Source organism: Pezoporus flaviventris, unplaced genomic scaffold, assembly GCF_033815535.1.
Source record: "Pezoporus flaviventris isolate CSIRO_AGI_PZ_B2104156 unplaced genomic scaffold, CSIRO_AGI_Pfla_v1 ptg000020l, whole genome shotgun sequence".
In the NCBI taxonomy this organism is placed as follows: Eukaryota; Metazoa; Chordata; class Aves; order Psittaciformes; family Psittacidae; genus Pezoporus; species Pezoporus flaviventris.
The window spans coordinates 310,435-323,066 of NW_026892568.1; the positions used below are offsets into that span (position 1 = coordinate 310,435).

The 12,632-nt window shown below is 52.8% G+C and overlaps 1 protein-coding gene across 1 annotated transcript in view; it reads left to right on the top strand.

Annotated features, from left to right (window-relative positions):
* SLC39A11 (solute carrier family 39 member 11) overlaps window positions 1-12,264 on the top strand; it is a 76,218-nt gene extending 63,954 nt beyond the window's left edge. The window contains exons 8-10 of the mRNA XM_061455231.1: window positions 9,022-9,120; window positions 10,178-10,336; window positions 10,640-12,264. Coding sequence (XP_061311215.1) covers window positions 9,022-9,120; window positions 10,178-10,336; window positions 10,640-10,718 — 337 coding nt within the window. The 3' untranslated portion in view covers window positions 10,719-12,264. The remainder of the gene's footprint in view (window positions 1-9,021; window positions 9,121-10,177; window positions 10,337-10,639) is intronic.
* The last annotated feature ends 368 nt before the right edge of the window (window positions 12,265-12,632 follow it).

Here is a 12,632-nt window from a genome sequence, read left to right on the forward strand (position 1 = left end):
GGAAAATAGGCTTGATTAATGTAGGGAGATTGAAACCAGGCAAAAACTTTATACTGTGTTCCCTCCGAATGAATGGAGATCATTGTGGCCTGAGAGACAGCAGAAGACACGCTGGGTGTTTCTCTCGTCCGCAATCTCTGCCTCTTGCTTCTGAATGGATCCACAGTGGAGCTGAGGGAGATCAAAACGTGGGGTTGAATCCCAAGTTCTTTATCACATCAAGGCTGTGCACAGAAACACCCAATGGAAAAAGCACTTCTGGATGGGAGGCAAGGTGGGGCTGCTCGGGGATTTCCATGTTTCCCAGGATCCCAAACGCTGCTCCTGGCCAGGTGCAGAACAAAGCCCAGTGTGCTGCTGGCTCCACAACCACACAGTTGGAAGGTGCTTATTAAACAGCTTCTAATTAGCTCTCCTGAAGGTAGATGTACATTAATGATGAGTGGGGTAGGTTTCTGGAGGGCTTTTCTTTTGTGAATGGTGGGGCTCTTCTTGGCCATCAGGAGAAGGAAGCTGGGAAGCAAGGTGAGCTTGAAGCGCTTCCCCTATGGAGATGTTTGCAGGGCTGTGCAATATCAGGCAGCGAATCCCCCTCCCGAGGCCTTTGCAGCATCTCTGTCGCCTTGGATGGAGCTCCCCAGTGCCTGTTTGAAGCCTCAGCTGATGCTGCAGGTCTGGTTTGTTGTGCTTGGTGTGTGGCATAGGTGAGATCTCACCCAGCAGACACGGTGCAGGGCTGAAGGGACGATGGCCGTGTCCTGTGGAGCGGTGTAACCTCCCTTCCTTATCCTACTAAACAAACCTACACCACCGACAGACAGAAGGCAGGCTGACCACGGTGCCTCCGCTTCCTCCTGCTCCCACAAAACTCATTACTGCTCCAATAACGAACTCAGCATGACACCAAACACAGCAGCGGGTGCATCCTCACCCAGAGCAGCTTCACAGCTACCGATGGCTCCGTCATCCTGCATGGCCGTGTGTGCAGGAGGGGCAAAGCAAAGCGTGGTGAGGAAGCTGTGTGGCCTGCAGTGGTTTTATTGAGCTGCCTTCAAAGCTGCCACGTGTTTTCCTCACTAGGAAAACATTTGTGCTCCTGCAGTGCCTGGGTAGTCTGTTGTCCTGCAGCCAGACCTGCTTCCCATCCTGGTGCGGCGCTGGAGAGTTAATCTGGGGTTTTATGGTGCTTTGCTGCTCGGTACCTGATGCAGGGAGATGCAGGCAGAGAGCAGAGACCTTGTTTTCCAGGGGCAGAGCACAACAGTTTTCCTGGTCCTTAAGAAACGTGGTGGCTTGGTTTGGTCACAGCGATCTGGGTTGCTGAGACTGGGTTCAGGGTGAATTTAAATCAGTGGGGGAGACTTCCCTGATGTAAATCGGGTCTCTGGATCCCAGCAAGGACCCTTGCTTGCCTGTAGCACCGCGGGTCCCCTGGGTGATGGATGGGTGGTGGGATGCTTGTGTCCCACCATCGAGCAGATGCAGGGGGAGCCGTGCCAAGCCCCCTGGCAAAGGGAACCCGTTTCAGATCAGGCAAGGTTCCAGCCGTAGCTCTTGGCAGCAAACCACGTCTTGAATTGGTTTACCTTGGCCTCGTGATGCTGGTCCTGCCTCCTGCCAGGATGGGGAGGTCAGGGTGGTCCATTCCCCCCCCCCCCCCCATCCCTGTGCTCTGGTGAGGGGAAAATGCTTTTTGGAGGATGCTTTGCTTGCTCTTTGAGTCTCACAAACGGGTGCTTGGCTGGTTGGGGCTGGTTTTCCATTGCAGGGCTGTGTTTCTGGGGGCAGCTGCTCTTTCTGAGGCTGCCAGAGGTAGCCGCTTTTGGCTGGTGATGCTGCTGGAGCACGTTGGTGCTGGCAGTTTGGTGGCAACACTTCATAACTTGAGCATTGCTTGTCCAAAATGGATGGGTTGAAAGCCCACGTCAGCCTGGCCTCTGCTGCACCCCAGCTCCAGGGGGTGGATGGGTGCTGCAGCCTGGGTTTATTGCCCCAGGCTGGAGGAGGAGAAGACCTCCCATGTCAGCAGGGAGGTCTTCAAAGCCTGGCTGGGAGCCGGGCTGCTGGCTGTGAATCCCTCACTGGCTGTTTGCAGTGATTTACATCACTGTATAGCTTCCCCTCCTCTTCTCTCCCACTTCTTCCTTATCCCTTGCTCAAGTGTCTGGACCGAGGAGGGTTTTGGGTTTGATTTATACTACTAAGGAGAGAGAGCCAGCCTCCCAAACAGCATCTGGCTCTGTGGAAAGTCTGTGTAGTGGTTGCTTCCTTCTCTTTACGGTGGTCACTGCATCTGTCGGTACAACCTGAAGGACAGGGAACGCCAAGAGCAGCTCCCACATGGAGCCCTTTGGCTTCTCACCTGCCTGAGAGGGAGACCCACCTCCTTCCCTGGGTGTGCTGTTGGCCAGCTGGATGGTTTCTGGCTAAGCTATGGCTGGGTGCTGCAGTGGTCCAGCACCCTGTGGTGGCCCTATGTTGGCAAGCTTTGATCTGCAAAATGCACCCGTTCAGTTCCTGTTCACCTTAAAATAAGAGAAAGAAGGCAAAGAAAAAAGAGCGGAGACAGAAAAAGCCATTATCCCTGTTTATCTCATCAAGATAGTGCCAAACAAAGCTCACTTTGAACACCAGCTTGGTCTTTGTGGCCCTGGTGGCCTGTTCCTCTCTTTAGCAGGTTTAAAAATAAACCCTCCGAGGAGGGGAAGCAATTTGAATGAAGACATTGTTAGTGTACACGGAGCAATAATAGGGCCTTTTATAGCTACAGCTGTTAGTAAATTGTTTAGTTCCAGGTTTTCAGGCTGCATAAAGGAGCCGCTCCGGTGCTTTCACGCTCTCCCTCAGCGTGTTTGAACAGCGATGCTGCAGGAGAGGGAAGGGGAGAAACTATTTTGGGGCTTTCAATTTTGCTCTTGGCTAATGATCCCCATCAGGACACAAACGTGGATAGGAGGGAATTGTTTGTGAGCCCTTCGATGGGCACAAATGGGGTGCTGAGCTCCACCAGGATGCCACTGCAGGGAGCTGGGGGAGGATGAGTGAAATACAGACATATATTTATCTATAGCTATAGCTGGGCTTTGATTCCCTTCAAGTTCTTTTCACCCCCTAGCAGGGAGGAAGAATAGTGTCTTTATTAACTACACTCATCCTTCCTCCATTAAAAGCTCAAGGCTTTTGTTTCCTGTAAGTAATGGGGTTGTGTGTGCGGAAGAACAAGGCAAAAAAGTCCCTAAGAAATACCCCCCTAATCCATTCCCCTGCCCCAGCACGTTATTTGCACTGAGATTTCCATGGCATGTGAAATCGTCTGTGGGAAACGGGCTTGTGATTTGAAGGTTCATAGAGAAAAGGAGAGGGTTTGTGTGAGGCTGTAAACATTAATTGGCAGGTATTATTGGGAATTCTTATAGGTGGGCCATAATCCCAGCCCTGCTTTTAGACCACCCACTTTCTGTTGTGATTATATTTAAATATATATGTATTTTAATAACCTTTATGAGGTTCTGTATCTCCCTCCAGCTCCAGCTCTACCCGAGATCAATGCGGCCACATCGTTAAATCCCGCTTTGTTTAAGGGTGTGCCTATAGGAATATGTACAAGTTGAAATGATCTGCAGCCCGATGGGCTTTAAAATCGAGTTAATGAGGTCTCACATGAGGGTTGTCTTCAGGTGTTTAAAAATGGTGCTTCTGATTTGGAGGGTTTTAACCAAAACCTGCTGGTGACGGTTGGAGTTGGATGGCATCTGTGGGTGGTGGTTGGACGGGGCTTGGAGCAAGCTGCTCTAGTGGAAGGTGTCCCAGCCCATAGCAGGGGATTGGAACTCAATGAGCTTTGAGGTCTCTTCCAACCCAAACCAGTCTGTGACTCTATGAGTCTAAGATCCTGCTTTATGTTAGGTGCTATGAGAGCAAGCAGCAGGACAAGTGCAATTCCTCCTGGATTGCATCTCCTGCAGAGGGGGTTTTGCTGGGAGCTGGGTCGTATCTCCTTGTTTTGCAGATACCAGCCTGAGCTGGGGAAGGCTTGGCCAGCACTGGCCAGATCCTGTGCTCACAGGTCCCATTGGCATTCTTACTGTGGGAGCAGGAGCCAGCACCAAGGCTCCCTGAGCCTTTCCTGCTGCACCGTGGGGTCGAAGCATGGAGAAAGGGTGAAGAGAGCAGGAGCGTGTGGAGCTCATGAAACGTGTCTTTGTGCTTCCCTGATCGGGGGAGATGTGAACTTTTACCCTGTGCGTGAGGCTGACTCATAAATCAAACCCTTACATAAATAACCAAGAAGATAAGAATAAAGATTTTAAACTCCCAGAGGAATAAATAGTCCCTGGATGATGGGACCCTCCAGGCGATCGGGGGCTGGATACGTGCCTGCCCTCATGGAACAACCACCCGTGGTTCCCATCATGTATTGGTGTTGAGGGGTTGAACTTGCTCTTGCCGCAGCCACTGGCATCAGGGCATGGCCCAAGGGGGTGTCCGAGCTCATGTCCTTCTGGCTGAGCCCCCCCCCGGCTTTGCTGGGATGGGGAGGAGATACCCCAGCCCTATGGGACATCCAAGCCTGGTTCTCAGTGTGGCAAACCTCACTTGCGCTGCGGCTCTTGTGGGGTGTTCTGCAGCACCTCTTCTATGGATTTGTGTTGGGAATGCTGGAGAATTCCTTGCTCCTCAGCTCAAGTTCACGTCCCGGTCGCTGCAGTCAGAGGGGAGAGCAGGTTTTATGACTTTGAACTTGGTTTGTGTGCCTTTGGGATAAATTAAGGGTAAAAATTCCTGAGATTGTAAGTGTTCCCTGTGCGGATGCAGAGCGGTGTGTGCTTGAGGCTGGCGGGGGGCCAGGCCAGCAGATGTGACACAGAGCAGGCAGCAGAGCGCTTAGAGCCCAGTGGTTGAGTGGGAAGAGGGAGAGAAGAGGTATGGAAGTGGCTACTGAGGAGCAGAGCTGCAGGGCAGATGCTTACCTTAGGATGTGACTAGCACATATGGCTTGAGCAGGGACCCAACAGGAGCTTCCCCGCTCCCAGAGGCTGGCTGGGGCACACACTGCATCCCCTGACTGATGGGGACACGCATTGTTCCACGTGTTTCTGCATCCCCATGGGCAACGGGGCTGGTGGCTGCACCCCAGAGGAAGAAGCATAGTAGGTTTATATCCATTTCTTTTTTCCTTATGGGATTTGAGAGGTTGAGATGAAAGTTACTGCGTTATCCAAGGGCAAATCTGCTTGAGTAGCATCCTCCACCTGCTTTTGCAGGAGCAATCTGCTCTAGTGGAAGGTGTCCTTGCCTATGGCAGGGGGCTGGAACTGAATGAGCTTTAAGACCTCTTCCAACTCAAACCATGGTGTAGGCTTTAAAATACCTAAAGCAACGACTCGCCAGGAGCCGGGGATGGACCAGGCTGCTCCTCGGGGTGAGACCGTGGTCCATTGGCATCGGGGCCGGTGGAGGGGATGCTGCCAGCCCTCTTGTCCCTGCAGCTCCCATCGCGTGAGAGCCTCGGGAGTCTCCGGGCCCTCGGAGCGGTGCTGAACAGGTCGGGCAGGTACGGGGAAAGGCTGCGGGCCCCGTGCTCACCGCTTCCCACCTGCGGGCCCTGATCAAACACCTCGGCGGGCGCCCGAGTGGGAGCCGTGATGTAATCTCGGGAACCCCAAACAATCGGCCCTTTCATGGCAGGGCGATAACAATCAAAACAGTATGTAAGGGCCTGCCATGCAAGAATACACATGCACATTATACACTGGAGGGAATTGAAAGCCGTCGTGAAAAGGGGCTTGTTAAGAATATGTAGCCTGCTTTCATAATCAGTTTGTAAAAGAATAGGCCCTTGAAAACAAGGGTTTAGGCTTATAGAAGGCTTTCTGTGCCTTGACCTTGCAAATATGCAGAGATGCCAACTTGGGTTTGAAAGTGAACTTGGAGTCCCGCAGCGTGGTGCCATAGCGGTTGGCAGGAGAGCCGGGGGTAGGAGGTCCGGCCCCAGTGTGTTCCTGGGAGATGGAGGAGTTTTTGTCCCCGGTGGGGTTCCACCAGGATACAGGGTTTTACCTGCTCCTCTTTAAAACTGCAGCACTGGGCCCTGCTGCAAAGGGGATCAGTCAATGCGAGGGCAGCCCCATCCCAGCATCGCTGGCACCCTGCAGAGCATGCATGAAGGTGGTGTGTGTGCTAGGGGCCTTTCTGTTCCCAGGTTGTGGAGGATACAGCTGTTACCACTGCTGGTTTGCAGATGGGGAAGCTGAGGCAGAGAGCTGGGGAAGGTAACACGTCTAATGCGTGTTGGCTCCTTGTTCCTTGATGCTTCCAAGGACACTTGAGTCCTTATGCCCAAGTGGAGGAGATGCCCAATGACGTTCCTGTGTTGGCCAGGGTGGCAGAGCTGCATCCCCAGGCAAAGTCTGGTGTGGTTTTTCCTGCACTGCCCTTTCTTTAGCCCAGTTCATGTTTATAGGTTGGGGATGAGCCATAGGGTATCATTCTTACCTGCAAAATGTCTTGTAGCTGGGGTGGCCCATCAGACAGCATGGGATCTGCTTCTAACACCTCCCTAGCAGTTATTCCCCACCTTCCCCCTTTAGAGACCCTGATGCCTCTAAACATTCATCCTGAGGGCCGTCCCTCTGCCTCCCTCCCTGTTGTCACCTCCTCGGTATCCCGTATCTCGCCGTGGTCACCCGGAGGTTCGGCTCCCCTGGGCCGGGCAGTTCCAGTCTGTCTCTGTGCATCTGGTTTACAATGTGTTTCTTTGCAGTCGGGGGAAGCCTTCCAAGAATCCCCACCTATTTCCGTAATAAGGCCGCCTTTGTTTCCCTCGTACACAATGCAGCTTTGATTCGGTCGCTTTCTCACCAGCCCCGTTGCCGTCGGCTCCACACGGGAGCTGCGGACAAGGTGTGAGGTGAAGGGGGAGAGGAACGGCCCTTGGGATGGTTTTGTTCCACGCTTGGGGCATCACAGGGAAATTTCCCCTGCCTCCAGCTCCTGGATGTCTCCCGAGATGCTGCTCTAGGCAGTAGAAGTGGAGGTACCCTTCGTGCAGTGACCCGAGGCAAAGCAAATAGGAAGGCTTACGTGTTCCTGGCCTGCATGTTGTCGTGGAGTTATCCTCATCCTGATGGGATTAGTGTCCTGGGAAAGGCTCAAAAGGCCCCGAAGTCCAAGAAATGTTCAGGCAGAGCTGCAGTGGGAGGGAGGGTTGAGTGGTCCTAGGGATGGGGGAGCATGGTCTGGGTGAGCAGAAGACCTTTGTGGGGGCAGGGAGGGTACTGGAGGCCAGGAGATGAGATGGGGACCTTCTCAGCATGATGCTGAGCCTGGAAGGGCCTTTCTGCCCATGGATATCCCAAGGGAGGAGTGAAAAAACGGGATGCGCTGCATGGGGCAGGCACTGGGTCTCCAGTGGCCCTTGCTTCTTGCCATGCCGCATGCGAAGCTTTGTGTGCTTGTGCCTGACTCCAGCACCCACCCAGCATGATGCCCGCACCTTTTTCTTGGGGAAACAGGTTAAAATCCTGACGTGGAGGGGGCACACATCGCTGCCTCCCTGCTGAGAGCTGGGGCAAGTGGGTGACCTGGCCCCATGGGTCCTGTTTGATGCTGAGCATCCCCATTATGCACTCTCGTTCCCCTTCCTCCTGTCCCTCGGGGCTTGCTGCAGGGCAAGGGGTCAGAGTGGGATTCCCTCCTCCCGGTGGGACCGGGGCAAGGAGGGGCTCCCAGCCTCCCTGTACAGACCCTCCATTCACACCTCCCTCTCCCACCCCATTAATTTGTTGTGGTCGGGGCCAGTAATAGCTGCTTTGTGCGGAGGCGAGGGAAGGAGGAACAGAGCCCCGTGCGCAGACAGCGGCTCCAGTGTTTTCTCAAAGGGATGGTTTTCCCCCTCCGTCCTCTCTCCCGCTTTGCCTTGAATAATGTTTTTGATTGTAATGGCCTGTCCTGGTTAGGGAAAGCCGCAGCCTCTCCCCCTTCCCCTCCCCTCCTCTGTAAACCCTGGTAGAAGTTTAAACAACCCAAGAGAGGTTTTTCTCACCGGTCTTATTTTACTAATAGGAAACAAGTGTTTGAAGCAGCAAAGGCGGCTTTCAGCTGCTGGCAAAGGAGGAACTGACCTTGCAGAGAGGTGCTGGGGTGCCAGTCGGAGCTGTGGGCTGGGGCAGGTCATAGCCCAGCACCTCACGGCTGCAGCTTTGACACCCCCAGTGTCCCAGACACACCGACGTAGGATGGGAGAAATGCTTCAACTATGGAACAGGTTCTTATTTGCTCTCATGATGCTGCTCAGCCTCAGGGGCACATGGCATAAAACCTGACCCTATTTGGTGATTGTGACGGTTTTGTTCCTTTGGTGAAGGAGAAAATTCCATATCCCAATTTCCTGGTTTTCAACAAAAATCCAGAACTCCAGCTGAGCTGGAAGGGACCTGGAGCAGAGGGGAAGGAGACCTTAGAGCAGTCTTCCAATAGCTAAAGGGGTCTATAGGAATTCTGGAGAGGGGCTTTTGACAAGGGCCTGTGAGGACACGAGAAGGGGGAATGGCTTTAACCTGACTCAGGCTCCCCATGGCTGTAAGGCTATGGCTGAGGATGGTGCTGGTGAGAGCAGGGCAGGTGATGGGAGAGGGACCGGCCACCTCTGGGACTGAAAAGCCCTAAACCCACGAGCCTGGGGCTGCTCCACACACCCGGGTCCAGGGATGCCGCTGCTCCTGGGAAGCCTCAGGCTGGAAATACCTCATGGATTCTCCCAGGACAAGTCTCTTCTCCTCCATCTGGTCTCTGTTGCTCCCAGGGCTGGTGCTGAAGCTGATGAAAGGCTGTGGAGCTATTTGAAGATGAAGTTTGCTGTGTTCATGTTAAATATTAGCATGGCTACCCCAGGGCTAGGTGTGCTTCCATTCAAAAGCAGATCTCTAATAATGTCTTTTTTAATCCAGCTCCCTGCAGCTTACCCCAGGCTGTGCTTTTCACCTAATGTATATGTGTATTTGTGCTTTTGTGTGTGGGTAGGAACTTGGCGATCGGGATTGGGATTCAGAACTTCCCGGAGGGCCTGGCTGTCAGCCTGCCTTTGCGTGGTGCTGGATTTTCCACATGGAAAGCATTCTGGTAAGCTGAGCTCCTCTTCACCCATGAAGAGCTCTCCACCAGCAGCTCCTGATGAGCCTATAGATTTCTTTCCGTATCCATCTGCGTTGCTCCATCATTAAGCTGCCCTTGGGATGGGCTTGCTCCAGACCTGCTAGGTCCCACTTTGGCATCGCAAGAGCTGCTGCTGGGAATGCTGCTGGTTTCCAGCTTTGAGGGGCATGGTGAGTGCTACCCTGCTCCCTCTGCAGTGCCTAAGCTCAGCTCTGAGCCCCCAGCTCCTGGGGGATGCATTGGTGATCACCCCATCCCGCTTCATCTGCCCACAGAGTGCCTGTGGTGAGCTCCCAGATCCTGCACTGAAGAGTTTTTGGGGGTTTCTTGTATGATTTTGTTTCATTTTTCTCTCACTTCACTCCGGGCTGGATTTCAAGCCCACTCTTTGGCTTTCCTTTTCCCTTTTCCCAAGGTGGAAAAGCCAAGGGCATGAACCCTGCAAGCACTCAGCCCATGCACGTGTGCTCGGCCGGGTGATGGATGAGGAGGGCTTGGAAACGGCTCCCACCAAAGCTTTGTTTTCTTTTCCTTCCACCCACCTCCAGTGCAGCCGGTGCTGGGGCTTGCACCGGGATTGCTGCTGCTGGGAAGGGAGTTCCCGTGGCCCGGGTTGTTAAAACACTCCTAGGGGGAAAGAAAACTGAGGGGGAAGAGCGCAGTTTCATCCTGGTTGAGGCTGTGGGCAGATGGCCAGTCTGGGACTGAGTGATGCTGGTTGGAAGTGTTTCCTCCCTGACCCATCTCTGCTTGTGAGCTGGATCCCCAAATCCCTCAGAGCTTTTCAATGGAAGGAACTGGATTATACCTTAATTCCCTTCCTGGAAAAATCAGCTAGATTAGGTCAAATCACCTTCATTGCCCGTTTAAAACAGTCCATGTGGCTTGGCGTGGCGTGGCTGGGTGGTGACCTCCTCCTGGACATGGTAGCATTAGGGAAGACCATGGGGATAGGGAGCTGCAGAGCCCATGGAGGGCTGTGCCATCTTGCCCCTGGTTGCTTTTTAGTCTCTGTCCTTTGCAGGTATGGGCAGCTGAGCGGGATGGTGGAGCCCTTGGCTGGCATCTTCGGTGCCTTTGCCGTGGTGGTGGCAGAGCCTCTCCTCCCCTACGCCTTGGGCTTTGCCGCCGGAGCAATGGTCTATGTGGTGATGGATGATATCATCCCCGAGGCACAGACCAGGTGAGACCCCCTTGGTGACTGGGACTGAACCCCCATGGCAAGGGTTGGAACTGGGCGAGCTTTAAGATCCCTTCCAACACAAACCATTCCATGGTTTCATGATTATCCCTGGCAGTGTTCAAGGCCAGGTTGGAAGAAGCCTTGGGTGAGATGCTTTAGTGTGAGGTGTCCCTGCCCATGGCAGGGGGGTTGGAACTGCATGATCTTAAGGTCCTTTCCAACCCTAACTATTCTATGATTCCCTCATCCGAAAAGTCATTCCCGGCTCCTAGGAGCTCACACCTTCCCCTTTTCTCTCTTCAGTGGCAACGGGAAGCTGGCATCCTGGACCTCGATACTGGGATTTGTGGTGATGATGTCCCTGGATGTTGGGCTTGGATAGGACAGCGCTCCAATCCCCAGGAGAAGACTTCAGAGCCATTTGTGCAGCGGCGTTTGGAACTGGACACACGATTCCCTCTGGACTTCTTTTGTATATATTTTTTTGGATCTGGCTTGGTGTTGATTTCCTATAATTTTATATCTCTTCCTCCCCTCCAATGTCATGTCAATGGTTTTCAAAGCACAAGTACGGCTGGTTCCTCGCAGATCCTGGTTTCCTTTTGCCACCAGATGTTCTTGTCCTCTTGGGAAGGTTGTCGGATGACGCGTTGGCTGGGCTGCAGGTCACCCTGTCCTTCCCTTCCACACTGGGCCGGCTGCTCCGAGTCAGGTTGCTCTGGGTTTCGATCATCTGTGTTCTGTAGAAGAGAAGAGATTCGCTGTCGTGTGTTTAAGCTGGTCTGTGGGTCAGAACAAGGCATTTGAGTGGAGCGCGTTCCTTAGAATCCCTTTAATTTGAAAGGCAGGTGAAGGCGTTAGGGTACATAGAGCACTCTGTGGGATCGAGGTCTCCTGTATCCTGAGGGTGCTTGGGAATGTTTTAGGGTATTTGATTTGATGGATGCGAATAGTCCAGGCAAATAAATCAGAATTTTCTTGGGATGTCTCTGAAAGGGAAATGTCATTTTTGCTTCAATTTCTCTCCTGTCTGGGGCATTGAGCCAATGAATTGTGTCTCTGGGAAAAAAACAAACGGGAAAGGGGAATTGTGTTTTCTAGCATGTACTCTTTGAAAGGCAAGGTGTGGTCATCCCTGTCGTTGTCCAAGTGCTGCCTGACCAGTGCACAGCAGGATACGTTTCCATGTGGGCCTGTGACTGTGTCTGGCCTTATCAAGCGATGGCTGGTTTGTGGTTCGTGGTTCCAATGGTCCATAAGTTCCCCAAAGCCAATGCAGCGTTTTCCTGGCCTGTTACTCCACAGAAGAGCTTGGAGCCGAATCAGGAGTGTGCCGGGAGCTCTCGTCTTCCTGAGCAACACCAGGATGAAATAATTCATCAGGGGCAATTAATGATCCTCCCTGAAGAGCCAGAAACACGCAGTGTGTGTAGTGCCTCTTCCCCCTCTGCTTTCCAAGCATCTTCTGTTGAATGGTGATTCCCAGGCAGGATCAGTCCCGTCCAGGCTCAGTGCCTGGAGCACGCTTGAGGGATGAGCATGAGTTAGAAGGATGCTGGAAACCAAACCTCCTTCTTTGCAAAGGATGCTTCTATCTCCAGTCAAAGCGGGTTCATTCAACCCTGAAGCAGGAATAACTGGATCACCTGGATGCTGCTGGCATCTCAGTCCCCCCACAGCCATGGGGCTCTCGGCGGGGGTCACAGATCACCCTTTGGTCCTGCTGGAGAAGCTGCTGGAAGGGCAGCCAAAGGGAACAGGCACGAATAAACTAAGCTTGAGCCATGCATCTTTGGTTCTCCTTTTTGTTTTGGGTTGGATTTCATTTGTACTTCATTTGTGTGTCACTCTGGATGATACAAAACTACTGTTTGCCAACGGATTTGACCTTTTAACTGTGATTGGTTTCAATAAATGGGAAATTCAGAGTTTGCACTGATTTATTTTAAGGCCATAAACCCCTCCCTTTGCTTCTCCTCCCTCTGCTCTGCTACATTTAATTTCTCCAGCTTAATTCCTGCCTTGTCAAAGGTCCTGCCTCTCAACCAGGAAAGCAGCATCTTTGTACAGCTTTTAGCCTTCTGTTTTCAGCCCAAAGCCTTCACCTGAGACTTAGAAACCTCAGGGGTGCCCATGGGTCAGAATGGCTCACAGACTGTTGGTGCAATTTTCTCATTGGATTTTTGGCATGTGGTAGTAAGTTGGTACCCAAACCCCCACATTATACATTTAAAGGCAGCCTTCTAATGGGATTGCTGGGAGATAATGTCATGTAAAGCATTTAATCCTGCTTGGA